Source organism: Podarcis raffonei, chromosome 3 (assembly GCF_027172205.1).
Source record: "Podarcis raffonei isolate rPodRaf1 chromosome 3, rPodRaf1.pri, whole genome shotgun sequence".
Lineage (NCBI taxonomy): Eukaryota > Metazoa > Chordata > Lepidosauria > Squamata > Lacertidae > Podarcis > Podarcis raffonei.
In genome coordinates, this window is record NC_070604.1 from 121,142,449 (window position 1) to 121,166,203 (window position 23,755).

At 48.8% G+C, this 23,755-nt stretch overlaps 1 protein-coding gene across 2 annotated transcripts in view; it reads left to right on the forward strand.

Moving 5' to 3' along the window:
- The window catches only part of ZNF395 (zinc finger protein 395), a 55,186-nt gene that overhangs the window by 22,067 nt on the left and 9,364 nt on the right, over positions 1-23,755 (forward strand). For both annotated transcript variants that reach the window (XM_053383813.1, XM_053383812.1), the window contains exons 2-6: positions 8,426-8,672; positions 12,574-12,878; positions 18,131-18,246; positions 21,726-21,952; positions 23,242-23,342. In XM_053383813.1, coding sequence (XP_053239788.1) covers positions 8,436-8,672; positions 12,574-12,878; positions 18,131-18,246; positions 21,726-21,952; positions 23,242-23,342 — 986 coding nt within the window. In that variant the 5' untranslated portion in view covers positions 8,426-8,435. The remainder of the gene's footprint in view (positions 1-8,425; positions 8,673-12,573; positions 12,879-18,130; positions 18,247-21,725; positions 21,953-23,241; positions 23,343-23,755) is intronic.

Genomic DNA, 23,755 nt, shown 5'->3' on the forward strand with positions numbered 1-23,755 from the left:
CCAGAGGTACCACTGTATTGTTATTAATAATAGTAGCAGTAAAAAAATAAAATAAAACCAAAATAAAAATATAATAAACAGCAGCATTGAGTCCTGCTGCCTCCCTGTGGAGGGTGGGGCACATTGAGGCTTTTGTTGTGTGAGCAGAGCATAGGTCCAGACCTAATCTTCTGATTTACTCATTGGGTGACCCACCCACCTGTCCGCCCCCTGCAGGTATTGCAGGTATGCAGTGCTCTTGCAGAGAGAAGGGGTGTGTGAGAGAGATGGAGAAACAAAGAACAGAATGGAAGAAGAGAGGGGAGGCGTAGGCTTTCCTGGTTGGCTTTTTCTTATTCATAGCTTTATCGCTGTATCTTTTTGTAAACAACCACCGGGGAATCTCCCTGCAGGGTACTGTGGGGGAAAGCCTTCGCCCGTGTGGTTCTCAGCAGATTACAGTCACTCTCAGACAGTCACAATGCGGCTTTAGAGCTCAGAGGTCGACAGTCGACATGATTTCCTCGTTGCGCCAGCGGCAGGGGAAATGCCAAGGGCAGAGAAGCCCCCGGGGGCATCATCGCCTTCGTAGACCCGATGGAGGCCTTTGACCTCGTCAGCCAAAAAGGACTCTTCACTGTGCTCAACGAGATAGGATGCCCACCTGAGCTTCGCAAGAGGATTGCATCCTTCTGCAAGAACACGCAGCACCGTCCAATAGGATGGGCACCTTCCCTATAGAGAGTGGTATGAAACAGGACTGTGTTCTCGCCCCAAACCTCTTTGGCATATTCTTCTCCATTTTGTTCTCCAATGCCTTCAGCTCGTCTGAAGACAGCTTGTGCAGTCGTACCTTGGAAGTCGAACGGAATCCATTCCAGATGTCTGTTCGACTTCCAAAATGTTCGGAAACCAAAGTGTGGCTTCTGATTGGAAGCCCAGGAAGCCCCGTTCAGATGTTCGGGTTCCAAAGAATGTTTGCAAACCGGAACACTCACTTCCGGGTTTGCGGTGTTCGGGAGCCAAAACGTCCGAGTACCGAGTGACGTTAACATATGAGCGTGCTGGAGGTGAAATAGTTAAACAGGTTACCCAATCAGGACCCAGGGGGGTGGAGTCAGAGGGACTATAAAACCAGCTCTGGGAGGAGTTTGTTGGGAGTTGGGTGGTTGGTTGGAGTGGGAGTGAATTGGGATAGAGTCTGTGGGTAGGTTGAGTTAGTGTAGAGAAATAAGCTGAGTCAGGAACAGTTAGGAGCTAGGAAGACAAGTAAGTATCTGAGAGGTGGTTTAGTGAGTGAGAGCAGGTAGCGAACGTTATAGGACTGGATAGGCACCCCATGAATGTAATGGATTGATACCGTTTATGAAACCACACGCTTGTTAAACTGCAATAAATAAACAGAAGTTTATGTTCCAATTGAAACCCTGACTGGGCTCCGTATTGTACCAGGTAGGGCCTGGGTGGTGGCAGCGAGAAATCAAGTGGTGGCACAGGGATCAAGAGATGGTGAAACGTCCAGGGACCCTGTGTGATCACCACACCAAGGCTTTCAGGATCCAAAGTATGACTGTACTTCTGTTCAAGGAGCGATGGGAGCCTGTTCAACCTGACACGTCTCCACACCAACCAAAAGTGGGTCCTTATCCGAGAGATGTTTGCAGACGATGTAGCCTTGACAGTGCACCCCAAGGAAGGTCTCTACAGAGACTCGCCAACTGCTTGACCAAGCCTCACCATCAGCCTGAGCGAAGACCAACATCCTGGGTCATCGCCAACAGTCCACACATCCGCATTGGTGATTGTAATATTGAGGTGGCTAATGCTATTCTGGGCTGCATCCACAGAAGTCGAGGGTCCAGATCAAGGGAAGTCAGAGTCCCACTCTCTTCTGCCTTGGTCAAACCCTCACCTGAAGTCCTGGGTCCAGTTTTGGGTGCCATAATTTAAGAAGGATGCTGACAAGCTGGAAGGTGTGCACCTGAGGGCAACCAAGATGATCAAGGTCTGGAAAACCAAGCTTTATGAGGGATTGTGGATGTTTAGCTCGAGAAGAGGACCCAAACCAACGGATTCAAAAAGGAGATTCCCGCTAACCCTAATGAACTGAAAGTTCATAATGTTTTGGGACTACAACTCCCATCATCCCTGGTCCTGTTAGCTAGGGATGATGGGAGTTGTAGTCCCAAAACATCTGGAGGGCTGAGTTTGCCTATGCCTGCTTATGAAGAACTTTCAGATGGTAAGAGCAGTTTTGGCAGTGGAATGGACCCTCCGGAAGGTCTTGACTTTCCTTCATTGCCTGAGCTGCCTCACAGAGTTATTCTGGGGATTAAAAGAATCGTCGTTACAGATTTGAGCTTTGAAGAAAAGACGGAATATACCGTAAATGCAATAGATAGATAAAACAAACCCAGGTGTGGTGAGGTAGCGACTGCAGCAGGATTTCACCCGTAGCTCCCATAAAATGGGCATTTTGTCTTGTTTCATGGAGTAGATTTCAGACTGAAGAGTAGCCTGAATTTGCATGCATGGCTATTAAAAGGGCTTTCTGGATCGTCAGAATTCAGTGGCCTAAAATTATCTTGGAATATTTTTTAGCCCGCTCCGTCTGGAAGATCAGACAGCTAAGAACAGCTCCTTACTCAGCAAAGCAGCAGTGCTGTAAGACGGGCCCAGACTGATCCCATTTCGCAGATGCGGGCATGTCCGCCACAGAGTAGAGGCTGCTCAGAGCCATGAGATATTTTTAACTGGTTTACTGGAATTATTTATATCCTGCCTTTCTAGCAGTATTGTTGAGCCAAGATCTGAACCCTGGTCTTGCCAAGTCCCAGTCCTGCGTCTTAACTTGGCTTTCTCTTTGAGCAGGCCAGAATGCTCATCCCTGGCTGTGATGGCTGACACCCACTCCAAACAGGGTCTGTCCAACCCCCGAGACCAGTGGTGGCCAAACTCTGCCCTCCAGATGTTTCGGGACTACAATTCCCATCATCCCTGACCACTGTTTCTGTTAGCTAGGGATGATGGGAGTTGTAGTCTGGCGGGCTGAGTTTGGCCACCACTGCCTTAGACCTAATAATAATAATAAATTTATACCCCGCCAATCTGGCTGGGTTTCCCCAGCTATTCTGGGCGGCTTCCAACAGAATATTAAAATACAATAGTCAGTTAAACATTAAAAGCATCCCTGAACTTCAGATGTCTTCTAAAAGTCTGGTAGTTGTTGTTCTCTTTGACATCTGGTGGGAGGGCGTTCCACAGGGCGGGCGCCACCACCGAGAAGGCCCTCTGCCTGGTTCCCTGTAGCTTTGCTTCTCGCAGTGAGGGAACCACCAGAACGCCCTCAGAGCTGGACCTCAGTGTCCTGGCTGGACAATGGGGGTGAAGACGCTGCTTCAGGTATACTGGGCCAAGGCCATTTAGGGCTTTAAAGGCCAGGCAGCACAGCAGGGTTTGACACCCGTCAGCATCACTGAATGTCCACAAATTATAGTGTAATGAGAGCAGGAGAAGAATGTCTCTCTAGCTGTTTCTGCATGCCAAACATAGAATCCTAGAGTTGGAAGAGACCACAAGGGCCATCGAGTCCAACCCCCTGCCAAGCAGGAAACACCATCAGAGCACTCCTGACATATGGTTGTCAAGCCTCTGCTTAAAGACCTCCAAAGAAGGAGACTCCACCACACTCCTTGGCAGCAAATCCCACTGTCGAACAGCTCTTACTGTTGCATAAACCTAGATGCATAAACCTTTGTTGTGTTGTGTTTTCGTTGCCTTTTCTCTAAGCTAAGATGTCCCAAGCGTTGCAACCTTCCCTCCACCCCCTTGATCTTTTGAGTCACCATTTTGTACACCTTTCCAACTCCTGCTACCATGGTTAGTGCGTAGGGGTGACGGGAACTGAAGAGAAGAATAGCTTGCTGTATCTAATCCAGAGGGGCACCCGGTTGGCTAAACTTGCTCTCTACTGGTCTACCTTTTCATCATCTTGATCCCTATCAGAATCCCAGATTTGAAGTGATTTGGGGGGGGGGGAATAAGGGAAAAGGCTATGGAGATAAGTTGTATTTGCATTCCTATCTGGCTATGGTCACCTTCAGATGGGCAGTATATTCTGGGAGAGATCCAGGCACATGCTGGAATCTGAAGTTTGCAGTTAAAAGTGGATTAAAGTGCTCTGTTGTCCTAATGCAACACTCCCATTTTAAAAAGGGGTTTGGGGAGCGATGACGAAATGCGCGTAAAAGTGTGGGATGAACAAATGGTTAATGGGAAGATGCATGGCATGTCAGGATGTCGTTGTAGACCCGCCCCGTGAATAAATTGGAACATATGCTCAGTAGAGATTGGACACCGTCTAACCTCCGTGGAAGCTTTGCGCAAGCGAATCAGGATGAGCGTTCAGTAAATGGGTCATTTGGATGATCCTATAGCAAGGGGGTGAAGCCCCTGGATTGAGACATGTCTGTCAACTCCAATTCCAAACTTCCATTTCGTGGGAATGTTGTCAAAGAAGCGCTCTTGGGAGTTTCGCTTTCGCCTGGAGCGTTCTGGAGGTTAGCTTGAGGTACCAAAGTTTTCCTTGTGACCCAGCCCACCATCTTTGACGGTGGAATTGCAGCCTCTTCATCCCATGCGATTGTCGTCCTTTGCTGGCAATGCGATGGCAGGATCCCCTCTGAGTGTTTGCCGAGGGCTGCATGTGTGGCAATTAAAGCAACGGAAACCCAATGTACTTTATGTTGTTTATAATAATAATAATAGTAATAATAAAATTTTATTTATATCCCGCCCTCCCCAGCCGAAGCCGGGCTCAGTGAATTGAAATGTTTTGTAATGTAAATATAAGGAACTGATTTACCGATAATAAGGTGAAATATTATAATTTGACAAAGGGTAAATAAGTGAAATGCAAAGGATATGGAAAGTTATGTGGAAGTCAGAAAGAGGGAGGGAAGGAGGTTGATGTTCTTACAAAGTAATATATTAAGTCATAGAATTATGTAATAAAATGTGAATATGATTTAGTGTAAAACTCAATAAAAATTGCTTTAAAAAAGAAGAAGAGAGAATGGAGGTTTGGTGGTCCCCTGTATGGTGCCCGTCCCTGGTGCCAACCCCGAGCCAGGCCCTCTGCACATGCCCAGAAGACATGTTCTCTCCGCTGCAGATTCCAGAGGTGAGCTCGGGCTTCTTCTGGGAACCCTGCTTGCCCAGCGGTGGGCTGCAAGCTTCTTTCAATACAGGCGGAATGGTTGCCGAATTTTGGAAGCTCAAACTTCTGTTTACACAGCCGAGGCTCATCCGGTTCTTGAAAAAGCCATCCCTCCGCTTCTCGGCTGCCGCTTCCTGCCACCGCTGTCCCTGGGGGGCGAGGGGGAGACGGACGCGTGGGCACCGGCGTTGCTTGCCTGCCATCCTCCTGGCTTGTTTTGCTTTTTTAAAACTTCCCCTGGTCAGATGCAAAATAAATGAATATCTCTACTATACTTGGCTGCACAAACACTCGCCGCACAAGGAAGATCTCTTTTCTCTCCTGCCTCTCTGCCACCGCTCCCGAGACACCCCAACCTTGGTCAAACCGCACTGAAAGCAGCTTCTACTGGGAAGGCGATTGTTGTTTGAGAGGCCCCTGCATTTGGGTCTGGGGGGGGCAGGTCTCCCTGGTGCCTCTCTTTGGGCTGGCTCAGCCTCCCCGCTCTGTATTTTTAGACATCGTGCGCGGCAGCCAGCACGCAGCTGACTGCTTGCTGCAGAGCTTTTCATCGAACAGAACCGTGGAATTGTCGAGTTGGAAGGGACCCCGTGGGGGCATCTAGTCCAACCCCCTACGGTGCTTCGACGAATCGAATTCCAGAGTTTCATAGAAACACAGAATTGTAGAGCTGGGAGGAACCTTCAGGGTCGTTTAGTTCCACCCCTTCAGAGCGGGGATCCTGCCCACAGCCATCCCTAGGTGGGCTCTGTTATGTACTGAAGTTCTCACCCTGGGCCAGCAGGGGGATACTGTAGATAGTTCAGGTCCACATATGCAAATAAGGGATTGAAAGTGACGTTCAGTGATTGGATAGTTACAGAAAGTTGTTACAGTTACGTTGTACTGGAGCTCTATATAAGCTGGCTGGCTGAACCCTTCAGTTCAGTTCTGTTCTGACCTGTGAATAAACAAGAGCTGTTTGGAGAATCGCTGTGTCGTCTGACATGTTCACCCACAACTTAACAGGCTCGAACCACCAACCTTCTGGTTAGTAGCCAGGTGCATGGACCCATTGCACCACGGCTACCCGTATGTGGTGTTTTTGCAGTTCCCACAAAAGATGGCCGCATGCAAGGTGACCCAGTCGGACATGTAGGGCTCAGTCTGTTGGGCAGTTGTTACTTACTAGACCCAGAAACTCCAGCGGGTGCAGAATGCCGCGGCGAGGCTCCTTACGGGGTCCTTGCTGCGGGATCACATTCATCCAGTGCTATACCAGCTGCACTGGCTCCCGGTGGAGTACCGGGTCAGGTTGAAGGTGCTGGTTTTGACCTTTAAAGCCCTAAGCAGCCTAGGACCCACGTACCTACGGGACCGCCTCTCCTGGAGGACCTTAAGGTCCACAAATGACAACATTTTGGAGGTCCCAAGTTGCAAGGTGGTCTCAACTAGGGCCAGGGCCTTTTCAGCACTGGCCCCGACTTGGTGGAACGCTCTGTCCCAAGAGACTAGGGCCCTGCGGGACTTGACATCTTTCCGCAGGGCCTGCAAGACAGAGCTGTTCCGCCTGGCCTTTGGTTTGGACTCAGTCTGACCCTTATGTCTTCCCTCCCCTTATGGTTTTGATTTATGGGCTACTTTTAAAACGAGGCTGCATTTTAAATTGTCTTTTAACCTGTATTTTAAATTGTTTTCCCCCCTATAATTGTAATTTTACTGGTATTAGCTGTCCTTAGCCCAGCTCTGGCCAGGGAGGGTGGGGTATAAATAAAATTTATTCTTCTTATTATTAAATTTGCATGCCACCCTTCTTCCATAGATTTCAGGGCGGTTCACAACGCAAAGTGGAAAACGTGATATACGTAATGAAAACAAGAACACAAAACAAACCACATTTGTACTCCTGCTTTCGTTTCGGTGTGGTTTGTGCAGGCGATATTTCCTGACGTTGCATGTTTGCAACGGCGCAGCAACCCCCTTTCTGCTTCCCCTGCGGTTCCAAAACACGCAGTTTTCCACCCGTATTTTATCAGAGCTTGCTAGTTAGCTGCCTTTCGCTGGGTCAGAGCTATTGGTCCATCTGGCTCAATACCGGCAGCAGTGGCTCTCCAGGGATCCAGTCAGGGATCTCTCCCAGTTCTACTGGGAGTTGCTGGCGATTGAATTGGGGTCTCTCTCCGCATACAGAGGAGATGCTCTTCCACTACCAATGTTTTCCACCCAGGAGTGCAAAGAAGGGCTGTTTTAACTCTGCTTGGAGGCCAGGCTTGTGCTTTTGAGAACTGTGGCCCTGGGGGGGGGGCATTTCTGGAGGTCAAGCCAGAACCTTTGTAGTGTGCATTGCCTTACTCCATCAAAGCCCATTCGGCCGCTTTGTGCATTGCAAGGGGTTGGACTAGATGACCCTCTCAGGGGTCCCTCCCAGCACTACAAATCTGTGATTGGCAGAACCGGCACAGTTACAGGTTCCACGTTTCGTAGAATCATAGAACGGTGGAGTCAGAAGGGACCCCTGGAGGTCATCCATCCCAACCCCCTTTCAATGCTGGAATCTCAGCTAAAGCATCCAGTACAGATGGCCATCCGACCTCTGCTTAAAAACCTCCAAGGAAGGAGAGTCCACCACCTTACAAGGAAAACTGTTTCACTGTTTAGACGAAATCTCCCCTTTTGTAACTTGAATCCGTTTTCGGGTGGCAGAATCAGTACTCTGGAACTCCCTGCCACTTGACATCAGGCAATAGTCTTCTCGACAGCAGCTGAGAACATAGTTGTTCAGAGAAGCCCACATGAAGAATGTGGATGTGTGTTGTAATCTGTTTTCAGTCCGTTGCTGATACTATATTTTTGAATGTTTTGAAGCGTCGTTTTTACTGATACAGTGGACGCTCGGGTTGCGAATGTGATCCGTGCGGGATGCACATTCGCAACCTGCTGTGTTCGCAACCCGCGTCGGCGCATGTGCAGGTTGTGATTGGGCGCTTCTGCGCATGCGCGACCGCTGAAACCCGGAAGTAACCCATTCTGCTACTTCCAGGTTTTGGCGGTCCGCAACCCGAAAAAACGCAACCTGAAGCAGCTGTAACCTGAGGTATGACTGTAGTTTTACAGCGTTACTCTCTTTGTAAGCCTCTTTGAGGTTTGTTCGTTTTACAACCGCGAGGTGGATAAATTTTATGGAAAAAACAAATACGAAAATGCAATCTCCCGTGACCTAACCTTTGCTGCCCCTTTTCCTCTCTGCAGCGGGTCCGAGATGGCGAGTGTTCTCTCCAGGAGGCTGGGGAAGCGGTCCCTGCTGGGCGCCCGAATTTCCGCTCCCCCCTTGCTGGGGGACGGGGTGCTGATGATGGCCCCGCTCCCTCCCTTGCAGACGGAGCACCCCAAAGAGTCTCCTCGTCTGGCTTCGTGTGAAGACGGACGCTTCAAAGAGCCCGTCGGAGACTCTGGTAGTCAGGGCCAGAACTGGCCACTCCTGCAACCAGGCCAAAAGGTAACCGAACCAATTTGTTCTGCTGGGTGTGGTAGCATGTAAAAGGGGTTCTAGTCCTTGTCAATATCTCAAATTATGCATGATTTCCCTCTATTACAGCTATATTCCAGAGTGAGCGATTTGATGTTTTCAGGTGTTGTATAGAGCTTTGATTGTTTTTCTTTAAAATGTAAAGCGTTATATAAATGCAGTGCTTTTTTTTCCTTTAAAAAATGTTTGGGGGGGGTACTCTCATTTTCTTACTCATATTGAAATACTGCCCCTCAACGAGGCCAGACTTCGATTCACAAAATGTATAGGGGTGTGCGTCCCCCCAGAAAAAAGCACTGTATAAATGAATTTTTTATACATAAGGTCATTCCCACTAGTTATGCATAAACGAACCATAGTTGCCTTTGATAAGACATCATCATCATCAATCTTTATTACGGTCCAGAGACCCAACAAATCATTACAAATCAATACACAATTCAGACAGCCTACCTCCAGGTTAAACAAGCATTTTGTTCAGAATATAGGGATTATTTGTTCTTGCAACCACCAATAAAAACTTTGCCACTGCTAATGTTCTAGCATTTGTCCGGTCTTCCAATAGGAACCTGACATAGTGAGCCTCTGATTTTCCTGGGAAAGGTAGTATCAGTTCAGCCCTGGCTTGCACAATACAACAAAATATGTTTTATGGAATCTATGTCTTGAGCACATGAACAGAGTCTGCCCTGGTAGGGAACTCCTCTCAACTTGCCATCCAACACTGCAGAAGGAAAGACGTTTAGTCTGGCTTTGGTGAATAACCTTTGATAGTTTGGTACCATCATTTTTTTAATGTAAGTTGTTGTTTAGTCGTTTCCGACTCTTCGTGACCCCCTGGACCAGAGCACGCCAGGCACCTCTGTCCTCCACTACCTCCCGCAGTTTGGTCAGACTCATGCTGGTAACCTCGAAAACACTATCCAACCATCTCGTCCTCTGTCGCCCCCTTCTCCTTGTGCCCTCCATCTTTCCCAGCATCAGTGTCTTCTCCAGGGAGTCTTCTCTTCTCATGAGGTGGCCAAAGTACTGGAGCCTCAGCTTCAGGATCTGTCCTTCCAGTGAGCACTCAGGGCTGATTTCCTTCAGAATGGAGAGGTTTGATCTTCTTGCAGTCCATGGGACTCTCAAGAGTCTCCTCCAGCACCAAAATTCAAAAGCATCAATTCTTTGGCGATCAGCCTTCTTTATGGTCCAGCTCTCACTTCCATACATCACTACTGGGAAAACCATGGCTTTAACTATACGGACCTTTATTGGCAAGGTGACGTCTCTACTTCTCAAGATGCTGTCTAGGCCTGTCATTGCCCTTCTCCCAAGAAGCAGGTGTCTTTTAATTTCGTGGCTGCTGTCACCATCTGCAGTGATCATGGAGCCCAAGAAAGTAAAATCTCTCACTGCCTCCATTTCTTCCCCTTCTATTTGCCAGGAGGTGATGGGACCAGTGGCCATGATCTTCGTGTTTTTTTATGTTGAGCTTCAGACCATATTTTGCGCTCTCCTCTTTCGCCCTCATTAAAAGGTTCTTTAATTCCTCCTCACTTTCTGCCATCAAGGTTGTGTCATCTGCATATCTGAGGTTGTTGATATTTCTTCCGGCAATCTTAATTCCAGTTTGGGATTCATCCAGCCCAGCCTTTCGCATGATGTATTCTGCGTATAAATTAAATAAGCAGGGAGACAAAATACAAAATTTAATGTAAGATGTTAACTTAAAGACATACCCATATTGTATTCCTACTGCCAGCAGACTACAGACTGCGTGTGATCGAGATCGCAAGTCACTGTGTGCATTATCCCATAATCTTTGCTTTAACATAAGACATAACTGTCCAGGGATCCTTTACCTTGTTTACCTTTTTACCTGTGCTTGGCCACTTTGCGAACAGGATGCTGGACTAGATGGGCTCTTGGCCTGATCCAGCAGGCTCTTAGGATTTTACATGCAGATGTTACTCTGAGCCACCAAGTCTGGTCCCCAGTTAATCTGTCCTCCCAACAGAGTGCTGTTTTATCTCTCGTTTTCTGCTGCCCATTCCATACCGGCTTGTACATTACAGCACCTTCAGTCGTTCCATAGGGTAACCGGAGTTCTCTATAAATAGCTCCCAGGAATAACTATCACAAGTGGGCCCAGATACAATTACATACGTAAAAATAGACTTTGGGAATTAAGGCAGTGGCTCTGTGTCCAATTAGGTCACTGTGGAGAGGGGAAACCCATCCAGGCCGCGGATATCAGGTCTCCCAGATGAGCTTGTCCCAGCTGGATAAATGGGTCATAGAATCTAGGAACTGTAGAATTGGAAGGGACTCAAAAGGACATCTAGTCCAGCCCCCTGAGATGCAGGAATCTCAAACACAAGTGTCTGCTTAGAATAGAATAGAATTTATTATTTATACCCCGCCCATCTGGCTGGGTTTCCCCAGCCACTCTGGGTGGCTTCCAACAGAGTATTAAAATACAGTGGTCTGTTAAACATTAAAAGCTTCCCTAAAGAGGGCTGCCTTCAGATGGCTTCTAAAAGTCTGGTAGTTGTTCTTCTCTTTTACATCTGGTGGGAGGGTGTTCCACAGGGCGGGTGCCAGCACCGAGAAGGCCCTCTGCCTGGTTCCCTGTAACTTGGCTTCTCTCAGGGAGGGAACCGCCAGAAGGCTCTTGGCGCTGGACCTCAGCATCCGGGCCGATTAATGGGGGTGGAGACGCTCCTTCAGGTATACAGGACCTGTTTGTTAGGATTTCAGTCTCGTTTTAAATGCATTTGTGGTTTCAGTCTTAGGTGTGAATTGCATTGAGACGGTGCTTTGGAAGTCAATGAATCCAACAAATCGTGGTAATAATAACACGAACACAGCCTTTGCTAGTCAAACACCCTCTTCACTCCTGCTAGGCTGAAGGTGCAGTTGTCTTCAGGACAGAGAGGGTACCTCAGTTAGTAGAGACGACGAGGCTCTTGATCTCAGGGTTGTGGGTTCGAAACTCCATGTTGGGCTAAAGATTCCTGCATTGCAAATGATGCTTATGGTCCTTTGCAAAGCTATGATTCTATGACACAATGGGGCCTATTTTCAGGGGTTTAGTATATTTTATTTCTCAGATTTGCACGCTTCCCTTCATCCTTAGATCTCAGGGTGGTTTGCAACTTGAAAACCCGAGGCATGAAGAAGTATGGCAAGAGAAATTGATGGACCATGTAGAACTGGCAAAACTGACACATAAGCTATGGGACAAGGATAACTGTGACTTTAAAGATGAATGGGAACCTTTTACAAAGTATTTAAAGACGCAGCAAAGTGAATTGGACTCCTTGGCAGGTTTTGATGAAACACTCACAAACTTTTTACAGTGTTATCTCGGGTTACAAACGCTTCAGGTTACAGACTCCGCTAACCCAGAAATATTACCTCGGGTTAAGAACTTTGCTTCAGGATGAGAACAGAAATCGTGCTCTGGCGGCGCGGCGGCAGCGGGATACCCCATTAGCTAAAGTGGTGCTTCAGGTTAAGAACAGTTTCAGGTTAAGAACAGACCTCCAGAACGAATTAAGTACTTAACCCGAGGTACCACTGTATTGATAACAACCAGTTAGACAAATTAAGGATCTATACAAATCTGTAACATGCAAAGAATAGCATTTATAGAGAAACCAGAGATTGGAACTGAGGGAAGTCAGGGTGGGGTGGAGTGGGGAGGGTGGGCTGTTTTATGGGAGGGGGGGAAATGGAAAAAAAATTAAGGATGATATGTGTTTAAGATAACATGTTTTGTTTAAATTTATTAAAAAAGAAAAGGCATGGCACACTGGGTTTGGGGGTTTGAGCCTGAAATGGCCGCCGTGACGCTAGAGCGCCTTTCCTTCTCCCTTTATAGGTCTACGTCTTCTACAAAGGGCAAGAGGCCCCCGGCTTGGTGGAACACCACGACCTCTTCAGCAACGAGGTGAAGGTGCTTCTTCTGGAGCAGGGCTTCTACGTCTGCCGGAAAGCCGAGGAAGTGAGGCTGGCAAACATCCAGGCCTTGCCTCTCCCAGCCCTGGAGATGGACCTCGGGTCTCCTGCCACGACAGGCTACGACGCCGTCCCAGTGGCCATGGACCACGGACCAACCATGGAAGCAGCTGCCGCGGCAGCACCAGGACCCAGGTCGGTCTCCCGGAGCATCGACGTGCCAAAAAGGTGAGTCCCGGATGTTTTCATAGAATCATAGAATCATAGAGTTGGAAGAGACCACAAGGGCCATCGAGTCCAACCCCCTGCCAAGCAGGAAACACCATCAGAGCACTCCTGACATATGGTTGTCAAGCCTCTGCTTAAAGACCTCCAAAGAAGGAGACTCCACCACACTCCTTGGCAGCAAATTCCACTGTCAAACAGCTCTTACTGTCAGGAAGTTCTTCCTAATTATTAGGTGGAATCTTCTTTCCTGCAGTTTGGATCCATTGCTCCGTGTCCGCTTCTCTGGAGCAGCAGAAAACAACCTTTCTCCCTCCTCTATGTGACATCCTTTTATATATTTGAACATGGCTATCATATCACCCCTTAACCTCCTCTTCTCCAGGCTAAACATGCCCAGCTCCCTTAGCCGTTCCTCATAAGGCATCGTTTCCACGCCTTTGACCATTTTGGTTGCCCTCCTCTGGACACGTTCCAGTTTGTCAGTGTCCTTCTTGAACTGTGGTGCCCAGAACTGGACACAGTACTCCAGGTGAGGTCTGACCAGAGCAGAATACAGTGGCACTATTACTTCCCTTGATCTAGATGCTATACTCCTATTGATGCAGCCCAGAATTGCATTGGCTTTTTTAGCTGCCGTGTTTTGCTCGTGGCTGCATAATACTCATTTCCTTACGACGTGGATTGAGTATTCTTTTAGCGTCACCAAAATGGTGGCCCCCAGATGCATAGCTGTCAACTTACAGATTTGAAAATAAGGGACCAGCAGCCTCAAAAATAAGGGACCAGCAGCCAAAATAAGGGATGTTAGTCAACCAGCTGAAATGCCAAGTTAAAAGGGACCAGGTAATTTGGGAGAGCAGCGCTGGTTTTTGGCCCTTCGTTTCCAGAGGTTGCTGCTCAAGACACCAGCTGATGAAACACTGCAATTAAAGAACTACAAGCAGCAACCACTTTTCGCGCAAAACGAAATACAAAAGATGCTGCTGCAGTTCTGTATCTTTTCTCTCGTGCTCCACCTGCAGCTCTCATTTCCATCAGGTGGGGCGGGAGGAAGGGGGGGATAGCCCCCGAAGTAAACCCACAGATCAGACCATCTATGCTAGTCTGCCACTACAAATCTATGGGAGAAGCGCTTGTGGTCCTTCCTCCGCTTTCCCCCTCTACGGTTAGCCCTTGGAACACCTGCCTGTACCTCCGCCTCCTCCTCCTCCTCTCTCTGAACTGCTTTCTCTATGGTTGCCCTCGCTCTCCTCTCAAGGCTCCTCATCAATTCATAGGCCATGCCAGGCTGCCCATCTCATCCGGGTCCTTCGGCGGTGCAGCCGCAGTACGTCCTAGCAAGAGTGGCAGCGTAGGGCAGAGGGGAGGCCCCAGGCAGAGACGCTCAGGAGGAGGATGGCGGCGGAAGGGCCCGAGGCTCCCACCAGTCCCGGCGGGGAGGGGCTCCCGGGGGCCAAGGCTGGTGAGAGGAGGCCGGAGGGGGGCACACCAGGCAGCCAAGCAACACACTTGGAGCCTCCCTCCTCCCTGGCCGGCAGGGAGGGAGGAAGAGGAGCTGCTTCCTTTGAAACCCGGGAAATTTAAGGGACATCATCAGTAAGGGACAGCAGCGGGACACGGCGCTGGGATAAGGGACTTTCCCGCCAAAAAAGGGACGGTTGACAGCTATGCCCAGATGTTTTTTTCCAGCTTCCCTCGGTTTCCAGAGCAGCTTGCAGTGTTAAGACCACCTTAGAAACATGGACCACCATTGTTAAAATAGCTGCAATCGGCTTCCGACTTCCTCACTGGAGTTCTTGCCTTTCGAAGGAGTTGGGGCAGCACTGCTGTGCCTTGTTAAATTGGGGTGCAAGTTGGGAGGTTCCTAAAAGGTGTCCTAAGTCCACCCCCCTCTTGTGATGCACGAAATCTGTTACAGCATCCATCATCAAGCATGTGGTTGGAAGATGGATGGTGGTTGGAGGAGGGTTGGCAGCTAACAGATTGAGGTTGAATCCTGACAAGACAGAAGTACTGTTTTTGGGGAACAGGGGGCGGGGAAGTGTGGGGGACTCCCTGGTCCTGAATGGGGTAACTGTGCCCCTGAAGGACCAGGTGTGCAGCCTGGGAGTCATTTTGGACTCACAGCTGTCCATGGAGGCACAGGTCAATTCTGTGTCCAGGCCAGCTGTTTACCAGCTCCATCTGGTACGCAGGATGAGATCCTATCTGCCTGCAGACTGCATTGCCAGAGTGGTGCATGCTCTAGTTATCTCCTGCTTGGACTACTGCAATGCGCTCCACGTGGGGCTACCTTTGAAGGTGACCCGGAAACTGCAATTAATCCAGAATGCGGCAGCTAGACTGGTGACTGGGAGCGGCTGGCGGGACCACATTACACCAGTCGTGAGAGATCTGCATTGGCTCCCAGTATATTTCTGAGCACAATTCAAAGTGTTGGTGCTGACCTTTAAAGCCCTAAACGGCCTCGGCCCAGTATACCTGAAGGAGCGTCTCCACCCGCATTGTTCAGCCTGGACACTGAGGTCCAGCGCCAAGGGCCTTCTGGTAGTTCCCTCATTGCGAGAAGTGAGGTTACAGGGAACCAGGCAGAGGGCCTTTTTGGTAGTGGCGCCCGCCCTGTGGAACACCCTCCCTTCAGATGTGAAGGAAATAAGCAGCTATCCTATCTTTAAAAGATAGGATATCTTTAAAAGATATCCTATCTTTCCGATCCTATCCGATCTTTAAAAGATCTGAAGGCAGCCCTGTTTAGGGAAGTTTTAAACGTTTGATGCTGTATTGTTTTAACACTTGATTGGAAGTCGCCCAGAGTGGCTGGGGAAACTCAGCCAGATGGGCGGGGTATAAATATTATTATTATTATTATTATTATTATTATTATTATTATTATTATTATTATGTCAAAAAGTTCTTTGTAATGTTCAGTCTCCCTTTTCTAGTAATTGCAACCTGTTCTGGTCTCCTCCAGAATTTGCATAGCAATAGCAAACAATACATCGCCCAGGACCGCTATGAGGAGCAGAGCGCGATGGCGGCATTGCCCAGTGGTATATTGGGGGGGGGGTTTTGAAACTGCCGCATGCTCCTCAGCAGAGCAGCTTAAAGAACCCCCCCTCCAGCTCGTGTGAGCCAGAGGCCGTGTAGGGGCTCTGTTGAACCAATGAAGCCCAATGTTTTGACTTTGCAAGGCAACTTCCCGTGTTCCTAGATCGGACAGCAGTTTTCAGGGTCTAGGGAGGGCCCCATCCTGCTTCGAGACACTCCTTTTCATCGCAGATGCTGGTGACCGAATGTGGCACCTTCCTTAGTTACCCCCCCCCCGCCTGCTTCTGAGTTGCAGCCCCACCGCGTTAAAGCAGACCAAGACATTGCATGGCAGCCCAAGCTGGAAATTCTAATGAAAGCTTTCTTAACTCCTGGATACAACTAATGTTTAATTTTTTTTAATAAAAGGGGAGGGGGGAGCGAAATGCTTTCTCTCCTGACTCCAGGTACGTGATGTTCTCCAGATCTGCTCTCGGGGGCTGTTTGGACTCGCCGCTTAAATAATTCATTCTCTTAAAAGCGCCTCTTATAGATCTCTCTTCCTGGAGAAGCGGGCGAGGCGAGTTCAGCGCTCAGCTGAGTTCAGCTTTCCGTGCAGATTTGGGGGGAAAGAGGCCTGGACTTTCCTTGACCCCCTTGCCGGTTTCAAAGCTGCCTTCTTTTTAAACGCCTGCTGAAACCCAACCAATTAAATGTCCTTTTTTGAAACCCTCCATTCATTGCTGCCTCGTTGAGTCGATGCTTGCCGTCGTTTCATGACACCATCCTGAAATGCCTTCATAGGATCAAGGCGTGGAGCGATTCTTCCTCTGTGGTTCTTGCATTTCATTGGGGAGTACCTTCCAGTTTGACGATTCTAGTTAGAAGGGACCCAGCGGTCATCTAGTCCAACCCCCTTGTTGATTGGTTCGGTGGTTAGCACCTGTCTGTCTTGGGAGACAGTGGAGGAATGCGTTTTTTTGCGGGGGTGTGTGTCCAAACTGTTGGAAGATTCTTTCTTTTCCCTGGTGCAGAAATTCAACCCGCTTGTCGAGCGATACTCTGAGCTCCAAGCACCCATTGAAGCAAGTGAGGGACAGTGGCGGGTCAGTACTTTATAGACCAGGGGCTGTCTGGCTCAAGGCAGGGAGTAGCTGACCAGCGAGACACTGTGATCTCTCCCACCTACGAAGACAACCCGTGGCAACCCCTGCAATGAGGGAATAGCAGCTAATAAATAAATAATAATAATAATAATAATAATAATTAATAATAAATTTATTATCTATACCGCGACCGTCTGGCTGGGATTCCCCAGCCACTCTGGGTGGCTTCCAACAAAGTATTAAATTACAGTGGTCTGTTAAACATTAAAAGCTAGCAGCTACATTCTATGTGGTAGCTAGACTGGTGACTGGGAGCGGCCGCCGAGACCATATAACACCGGTCCTGAAAGACCTACATTGGCTCCCAGTATGTTTCTGAGCACAATTCAAAGTGTTGGTGCTGACCTTTAAAGCTCTAAACGGCCTCGGTCCAGTATCCCTGAAGGAGCGTCTCCTCCCCCATCGTTCTGCCCGGACGCTGAGGTCCAGCTCCGAGGGCCTTCTGGCGGTTCCCTCGCTGCGAGAAGCCAAGTTACAGGGAAACAGGCAGAGGGCCTTCTCGGTGGTGGCACCTGCCCTGTGGAATGTCCTCCCACCAGTTGTCAAAGAGAAAAATAACTACCAAACTTTCAGAAGACATCTAAAGGCAGCCCTGTTTAGGGAAGTTCTTAATGTTTAATAGGTTATTGTATTTTAGTGTTTTGTTGGAAGCCGCCCAGAGTGGCTGGGGGAACCAGCCAGATGGGCGGGGTATAAATAAATTATTATTAATTATTATTATTATTATTATTATTATTATTATTATTATTATTATATAAAAGCTTCCCTAAACAGGGCTGCCTTCAGATGTCTTCTAAAAGTTTAGTAGTAGTTCTTCTCTTTGACATCTGGTGGGAGGGCGTTCCACAGGGCAGGTGCCACTACCGAGAAGGCCCTCTGCCTAGTTCTCTGTAACTTGGCTGTTTGAAACAAATGCAAGCTGTTCAAAGTGTGATAGCAGGGCTCGAATCCTGGCGCCGTTTCTCCTGGGACGTGCTGGTTTGCCACCTTTTTTGTATGCATGGAAGTTGGCTTCATATTCAGCCGCCCTCCACCCTGTTCTTCTGTCTCTCTTTGCAGGAAATCGGATGCTGCTGCTGTGGAGATGGACGAGATGATGGCAGCCATGGTCTTGACCAGCTTATCCTGCAGCCCCGTGGTCCAGAGCCCCCCGAATGGTGATGCTGGCATCCCAGGTGAGCTTGAGGCGCCGAGATCGAATAGGAAGGACCCCGTGGCCTAGTGGCAAGGGGCACTAGTGGCAAGGGGCACAAGGGGTTCGGTCCCAGGTGTCTCCAGGTAAGGCTGGCAAAGGCTTTCCATTTTCATTGTCATTCTGGTCTCCCTGCTCCTCCACAACAGAGCAATGGAAAGCAAATTTGTTCCATATGGTTGACAGTCCTTCAAACACAGGGTGAAAACATGGGACGCCTTTGCCAGCCAGTTCAGATGTCCTGTTTCCTCCGTGGTCACAAAGCACTCAGACTCTCCTCTCGATGATTTACCCAAAGGTTTTGTTCCAGAAAACAGCATGTGACCTAAACATAGATCAGATGATTGATTGATTGATGGACTACTGATCATTCAATTTCTGTGCGGCTTAATAGGTTAAAACATACGAGAAAACTGAAGCGACAACAGACGACTTAAACATGAAATACTGCAAAAATACACGGTTCCGCATAAAATGTTGTATTAATGCAAAGATACTAATATACAGTGGTACCTCTGGTGACGTACTTAATTCGTTCCAAAGGTCCGTTCTTAACTTGAAACTGTTCTTAACCTGAAGCACCACTTTAGCTAATGGGGCCCTCGCTGCTGCCGTGCCGCCGGAGCACGATTTCTGTTCTCATCCTGAAGCAAAGTTCTTAACCCAAGGTACTATTTCTGGATTAGCGGAGACTGTAACCTGAAGCGTCTGTAACCCGAGGTACCACTGTATATAATATTTTCTTTTTACCACGCCCTCCCTCTCAGCTTCCAGGTTCTCACCAGGGTCCAAACAAATGCTCAGCTCACCCCAAAAATTCTCACCGCCAGAAGAGTTCCTGAAAACACTGTTCCTCGCCCTAGTCTCTCACTCTAGACTTGCTTTTTATGGGCTGCTCAAGGCGAATGGCCCTTAATCAGGCTGCCCACAGCTGTGTCTCATTCAGCTGCCCTCTCCACACCCAGTTCCAGATGTGGCAGGTTTGGTGGGTTTCCGGCCCAATCGCCTTCTAAATCTGGCCCACGGACGGTCCGGGAATCAGCGGTTTTTTACATGAGTAGAATGTGCCCTTTTATTTCAAATGCATCTCCGGGTTATTTGTGGGGCCTGCCTGGTGTTTTTACATGAGTAGAATGTGCCCTTTTATTTAAAATGCATTTCTGGGTTATTTGTGGGGCCTGCCTGGTGTTTTTACATGAGTAGAATGTGCCCTTTTATTTAAAATGCATTTCTGGGTTATTTGTGGGGCCTGCCTGGTGTTTTTACATGAGTAGAATGTGCCCTTTTATTTAAAATGCGTCTCTGGGTTATTTGTGGGGCCTGCCTGGTGTTTTTACATGAGTAGAATGTGTCCTTTTATTTCAAATGCATCTCTTCATTATTTGTGGGGCATAGGAATTCGTTCATTTTCCCTCTTTCAAAATATAGTCCGGCCCCCCACAAGGTCTGAGAGACAGTGGACCCGGCCCCCTGCTGAAAAAGTTTGCTGACCCCTGGTTTAGAGGATGGGAAGAGGGGCCGCTCCACTCACATCAGGTTACGTGATCCTAAGGCACTCGATTTCACCCCTCCAACAGCTGCCCCTTCTCCCTCCGAGGTCTGACGGGACCCCTGCGTCCCCCCCCCCGACCGTCTGGTTCAGCCGCCTCCTCCTCAAACCAGCAAGGAGATGGTGGCTGAACTTTGCTGGCCGAGGAAACCGCCGGCCCAGTCCCTTGAGGGTTTCTGTTTGTGACCGTCTGCTCCCCTCTCTGTGCCCTCCGCCCGGCCCTGCCGTCGGACAGCTGCTTGGAAGGGCAGCTGGCCGCATTTGGGACGGTGTCTGCATTCCTAGAGAGAGGCATGGAGCACGTAACCCGACTCCCGGCCACTGTTTCCAGTCGGATGCTCGGGCCAATTATGGCAGCGACGGGTCCTGGGGCACCCAGAGGAGCCGGCGTCGCTATTTAGAGGTGCTGCCCAGGAATCAAGTTAAAAATAGGACTCTGCCAGTGTGGGAAAGGCCATCGATCGACTTGAGTTGGCAGCGCAGTTGTGGAAACTCGGAGAGTGTGTGGGATTTATTCTCTTGTCCTCCAGATGCAAATTTCGCAGGTGCGATCCTGTGGACGCCTGCTCAAAGGTTATCCCTTTTGAGTTGGTTGGGCTTTGTCCAGCAATGTCATACCCAGCTTAGGCCTATGGAAATAAATTTACTGTATTCTTTGCTCTATTAAGACTCACTTTTTCCCTCCTAAAAAGTAAGGGGAAATGTGTGCGCGTCTTATGGAGCGAATGCAGGCTGCGCAGCTATCCCAGAAGCCAGTACAGCAAGAGGGATTGCTGCTTTCACTGCGCAGCGATCCCTCTTGCTGTTCTGGCGTCTGAGATTCAGAATATTTATTTTCTTGTTTTCCTCCTCCAAAAGCTAGGTGCGTCTTGTGGTCTTGTGCATCTTATAGAGTGAAAAATACGGTACTTAAGTCATTCATATATCAGTTGCTGGAAACCGCAGGAAGGGACAGCGCTCCTGTATTCGAATCCTGCTTTCGGGTTTCCCATAATGGGCATCTGGTTGGTCACTGTGAGAGGTGGAAGCTGGACCAGATTTGCCATGGGCCTGATCCAGCACACTCATCTTACGTTTGTTAAATTGCTGTCTGAAACATTTAGAAGACACCAGCCTGAAGAAGGTCTTTTCAGCAAGACCTCTGACGTATCCCTACCCCATAAACAACCCACAATATTCCGGTGGAATCACAAAATTGTAAAGCTGTTTTTCCTTTTTTTTTTGCTAGGTGTGCATATGCTTTTTGTTAATGGATAATTAAAAAGCAAAACAAAAAAAATTACAGATAGATTGTAAACAGATAAAAACATTAGCAGGATCATTGTAATAACCTGCAGTTAAGATTATATATTTACAGTAGATAATTTAAGTGAGCAAGTTGAATATCAAAAAATAAATTTAAGGAACCGCAGAAAGAGAGGGGAAGGAAGTCACATTTTGAAATGTTAATTTGATTGTGAAACTAATGAAATGTATAAATTTGGAAAGTATAAAAAAAAACAACAGAGGTAGATGGATGGATGGATTGAATGGCTATCTGGAGAGGGTGAGATTTGAATCTGGGACCCTTTGCATGCAGGACGGAGTCCCTGCTGTTGAGCCACAGCTTAGTACAGGCTCTCCAGATGTTTTGGACTACAATTCCCATCATCCCTGACCACTGGTCCTGCTAGCTAGGGATCATGGAAGTTGTAGTCCCAAAACATCTGGAGGGCCGAGGTTGAGGAAGCATGGCCTAGTATCTGGGGGGGGGAAAGAGCAATTCGGAAAAGACATTGACGGGGGCTGGAACTGGACATAACTGTGAGCCCAGTGCGAAAGCAATTCGCGTCTTGTTTCTCAAAAGAGCCGTGGGGTTGGAAGGGGTACCAAGGGTCATCTAGTCCAACCCGCTCTCGTCCTCTGTTTTCCAGCATCCCAAGCAGTGGGCGATGTGTGGAAGGAAAGCGGAGACATGTCGGACGGGGGCAGCAGCAGCACCAGTGGGCACTGGAGCTGTATGTCAACCCCGTCTCCTCCCCACTCCGAGGCCAGCCCCAAGTACTCGAGCGAAGCCTTCAGTTCTCCCCGGCCGGACGACGGCTTTGAGACGGACTTGGACCCCTTCCTCTTTGATGAACCTGCTCCCCGGAAGAGAAAGGTAGGGGGCGTCTAAGTGGGGTGGGGCAGTGGCTGGAGAATCGGCCCACGTAACGCGGATTCTTCGCTGCCTGATTTCTTTGCGACTTTCATTAGGTAAAGGAAAAGGGGCCCCTGACCATTAGGTCCATTCGTTACCGACTCTCGGGTTGCGGCGCTCATCTCACTTTACTGGCCGAGGGAGACGGCGTTTGTCCGCAGACAGCTTCCGGGTCATGTGGCCAGCATGACTAAGCCGCTTCTGGTGAACCAGTTAGCGCACGGAAACGCTGTTTACCTTCCCGCCAGAGCGGTACCTATTTATCTACTTGCACTTTGACATGCTTTTGAACTGCTAGGTTGGCAGGAGCAGGGACCGAGCAATGGGAGCTCACCCCGTCGCGGGGATTCAAACTGTCTACCTTCTGATCAGCAAGCCCTAGTCTCTGTGGTTTAAGCCACAGCGCCACCTGCGTCCCTTTTGCGACTTTCATTAACTTACTGTTAAATTGTGGAATTCCCTCCTGCAGGAGGCAGTAATTGCCACTGACTATGATGGCTTTAGGGATGCGGGTGGCGCTGTAGGTTAAACCGCAGAGCCTAGGACTTGCCGATCAGAAGGTCGGCGGTTCGAATCCCTGCGACGGGGTGAGCTCCTGTTGCTCGGTCCCTGCTCCTGCCCACCTAGCAGTTCGAAAGCACGTCAAAGTGCAAGTAGATAAATAGGTACCGCTCCGGTGGGAAGGTAAACGGCGTTTCTGTGTGCTGCTCTGGTTCGCCAGACGCGGCTTAGTCATGCTGGCCACATGACCCGGAAGCTGTACGCCGGCTCCCTCGGCCAATAAAGCAAGATGAGTGCTGCAACCGCAGAGTTGGCCACGACTGGACCTAATGGTCAGGGGTCTCTTTACCTTTTTATGATGGCTTTATGCTGGTCTAAATGGGTCATTGGCCTGATCAGCAGACTCTTCTGTTCTTACTCAGCAGTTGGCTGATAATTAACTTTGTTAATGATGAGAAAAACAGGCCTGTTTTTCATGTGGATGTCCCTTTTGTAAGAATTTTTTTTTAACTGATTTTTTTTTTCAGATAAGCAAAGAATACCTATTAATGAGCAAGGCACATATACAAAAGCCCGATTATAGATTTATTCCCGGGGCTGTTTCTTTTCTTCTTCTTCTTTGATAACTTTTTTTTGATTTTCCAAAAATGACAAAACGGGAAACAAACAAACAAAAAACCAGAAAAAAACAATAACCAGATTAAACTGCTTGCAGACCTGAACCAGGTGTGTCTCTCTCTCTCCCCTAGAATTCTGTGAAGGTGATGTACACCTGCCTGTGGCCCAGCTGCGGAAAAGTCCTTCGCTCCATCGTGGGGATCAAGAGGCACGTGAAGACCCAGCACTTGGGGTGAGTAAGGCCCCAAGACCCCGGCCGACCGGCGTTCACCCAGATGGAAGCGACACGGTGTTGAGATTCTTTTCATTGCAGCTGGTTGGGCTAGATCAGCAATGTCCAACAGGTCGATCACAATCGACAGGTCTCCTTTTGATTGCCCGCTGGAGAAAGAAATGTGCTGGAATTCTCTGCCCCCCACGGTCCTTGTTCTGTCCATGAAATGGGGGGGACGTTACTGAAAAGAAGCTTTCTCCTCTTATTTGCGTCGTGTTGTTTTTTGTGCGTTTTATGTCCTCCCCTTGGTGCTGGAGGAGACTCTTTATAGTCCCATGGACTGCAAGAAGATCAAACCTATCCATTCTGAAGGAAATCAGCCCTGAGTGCTCACTGGAAGGACAGATCCTGAAGCTGAGGCTCCAATACTT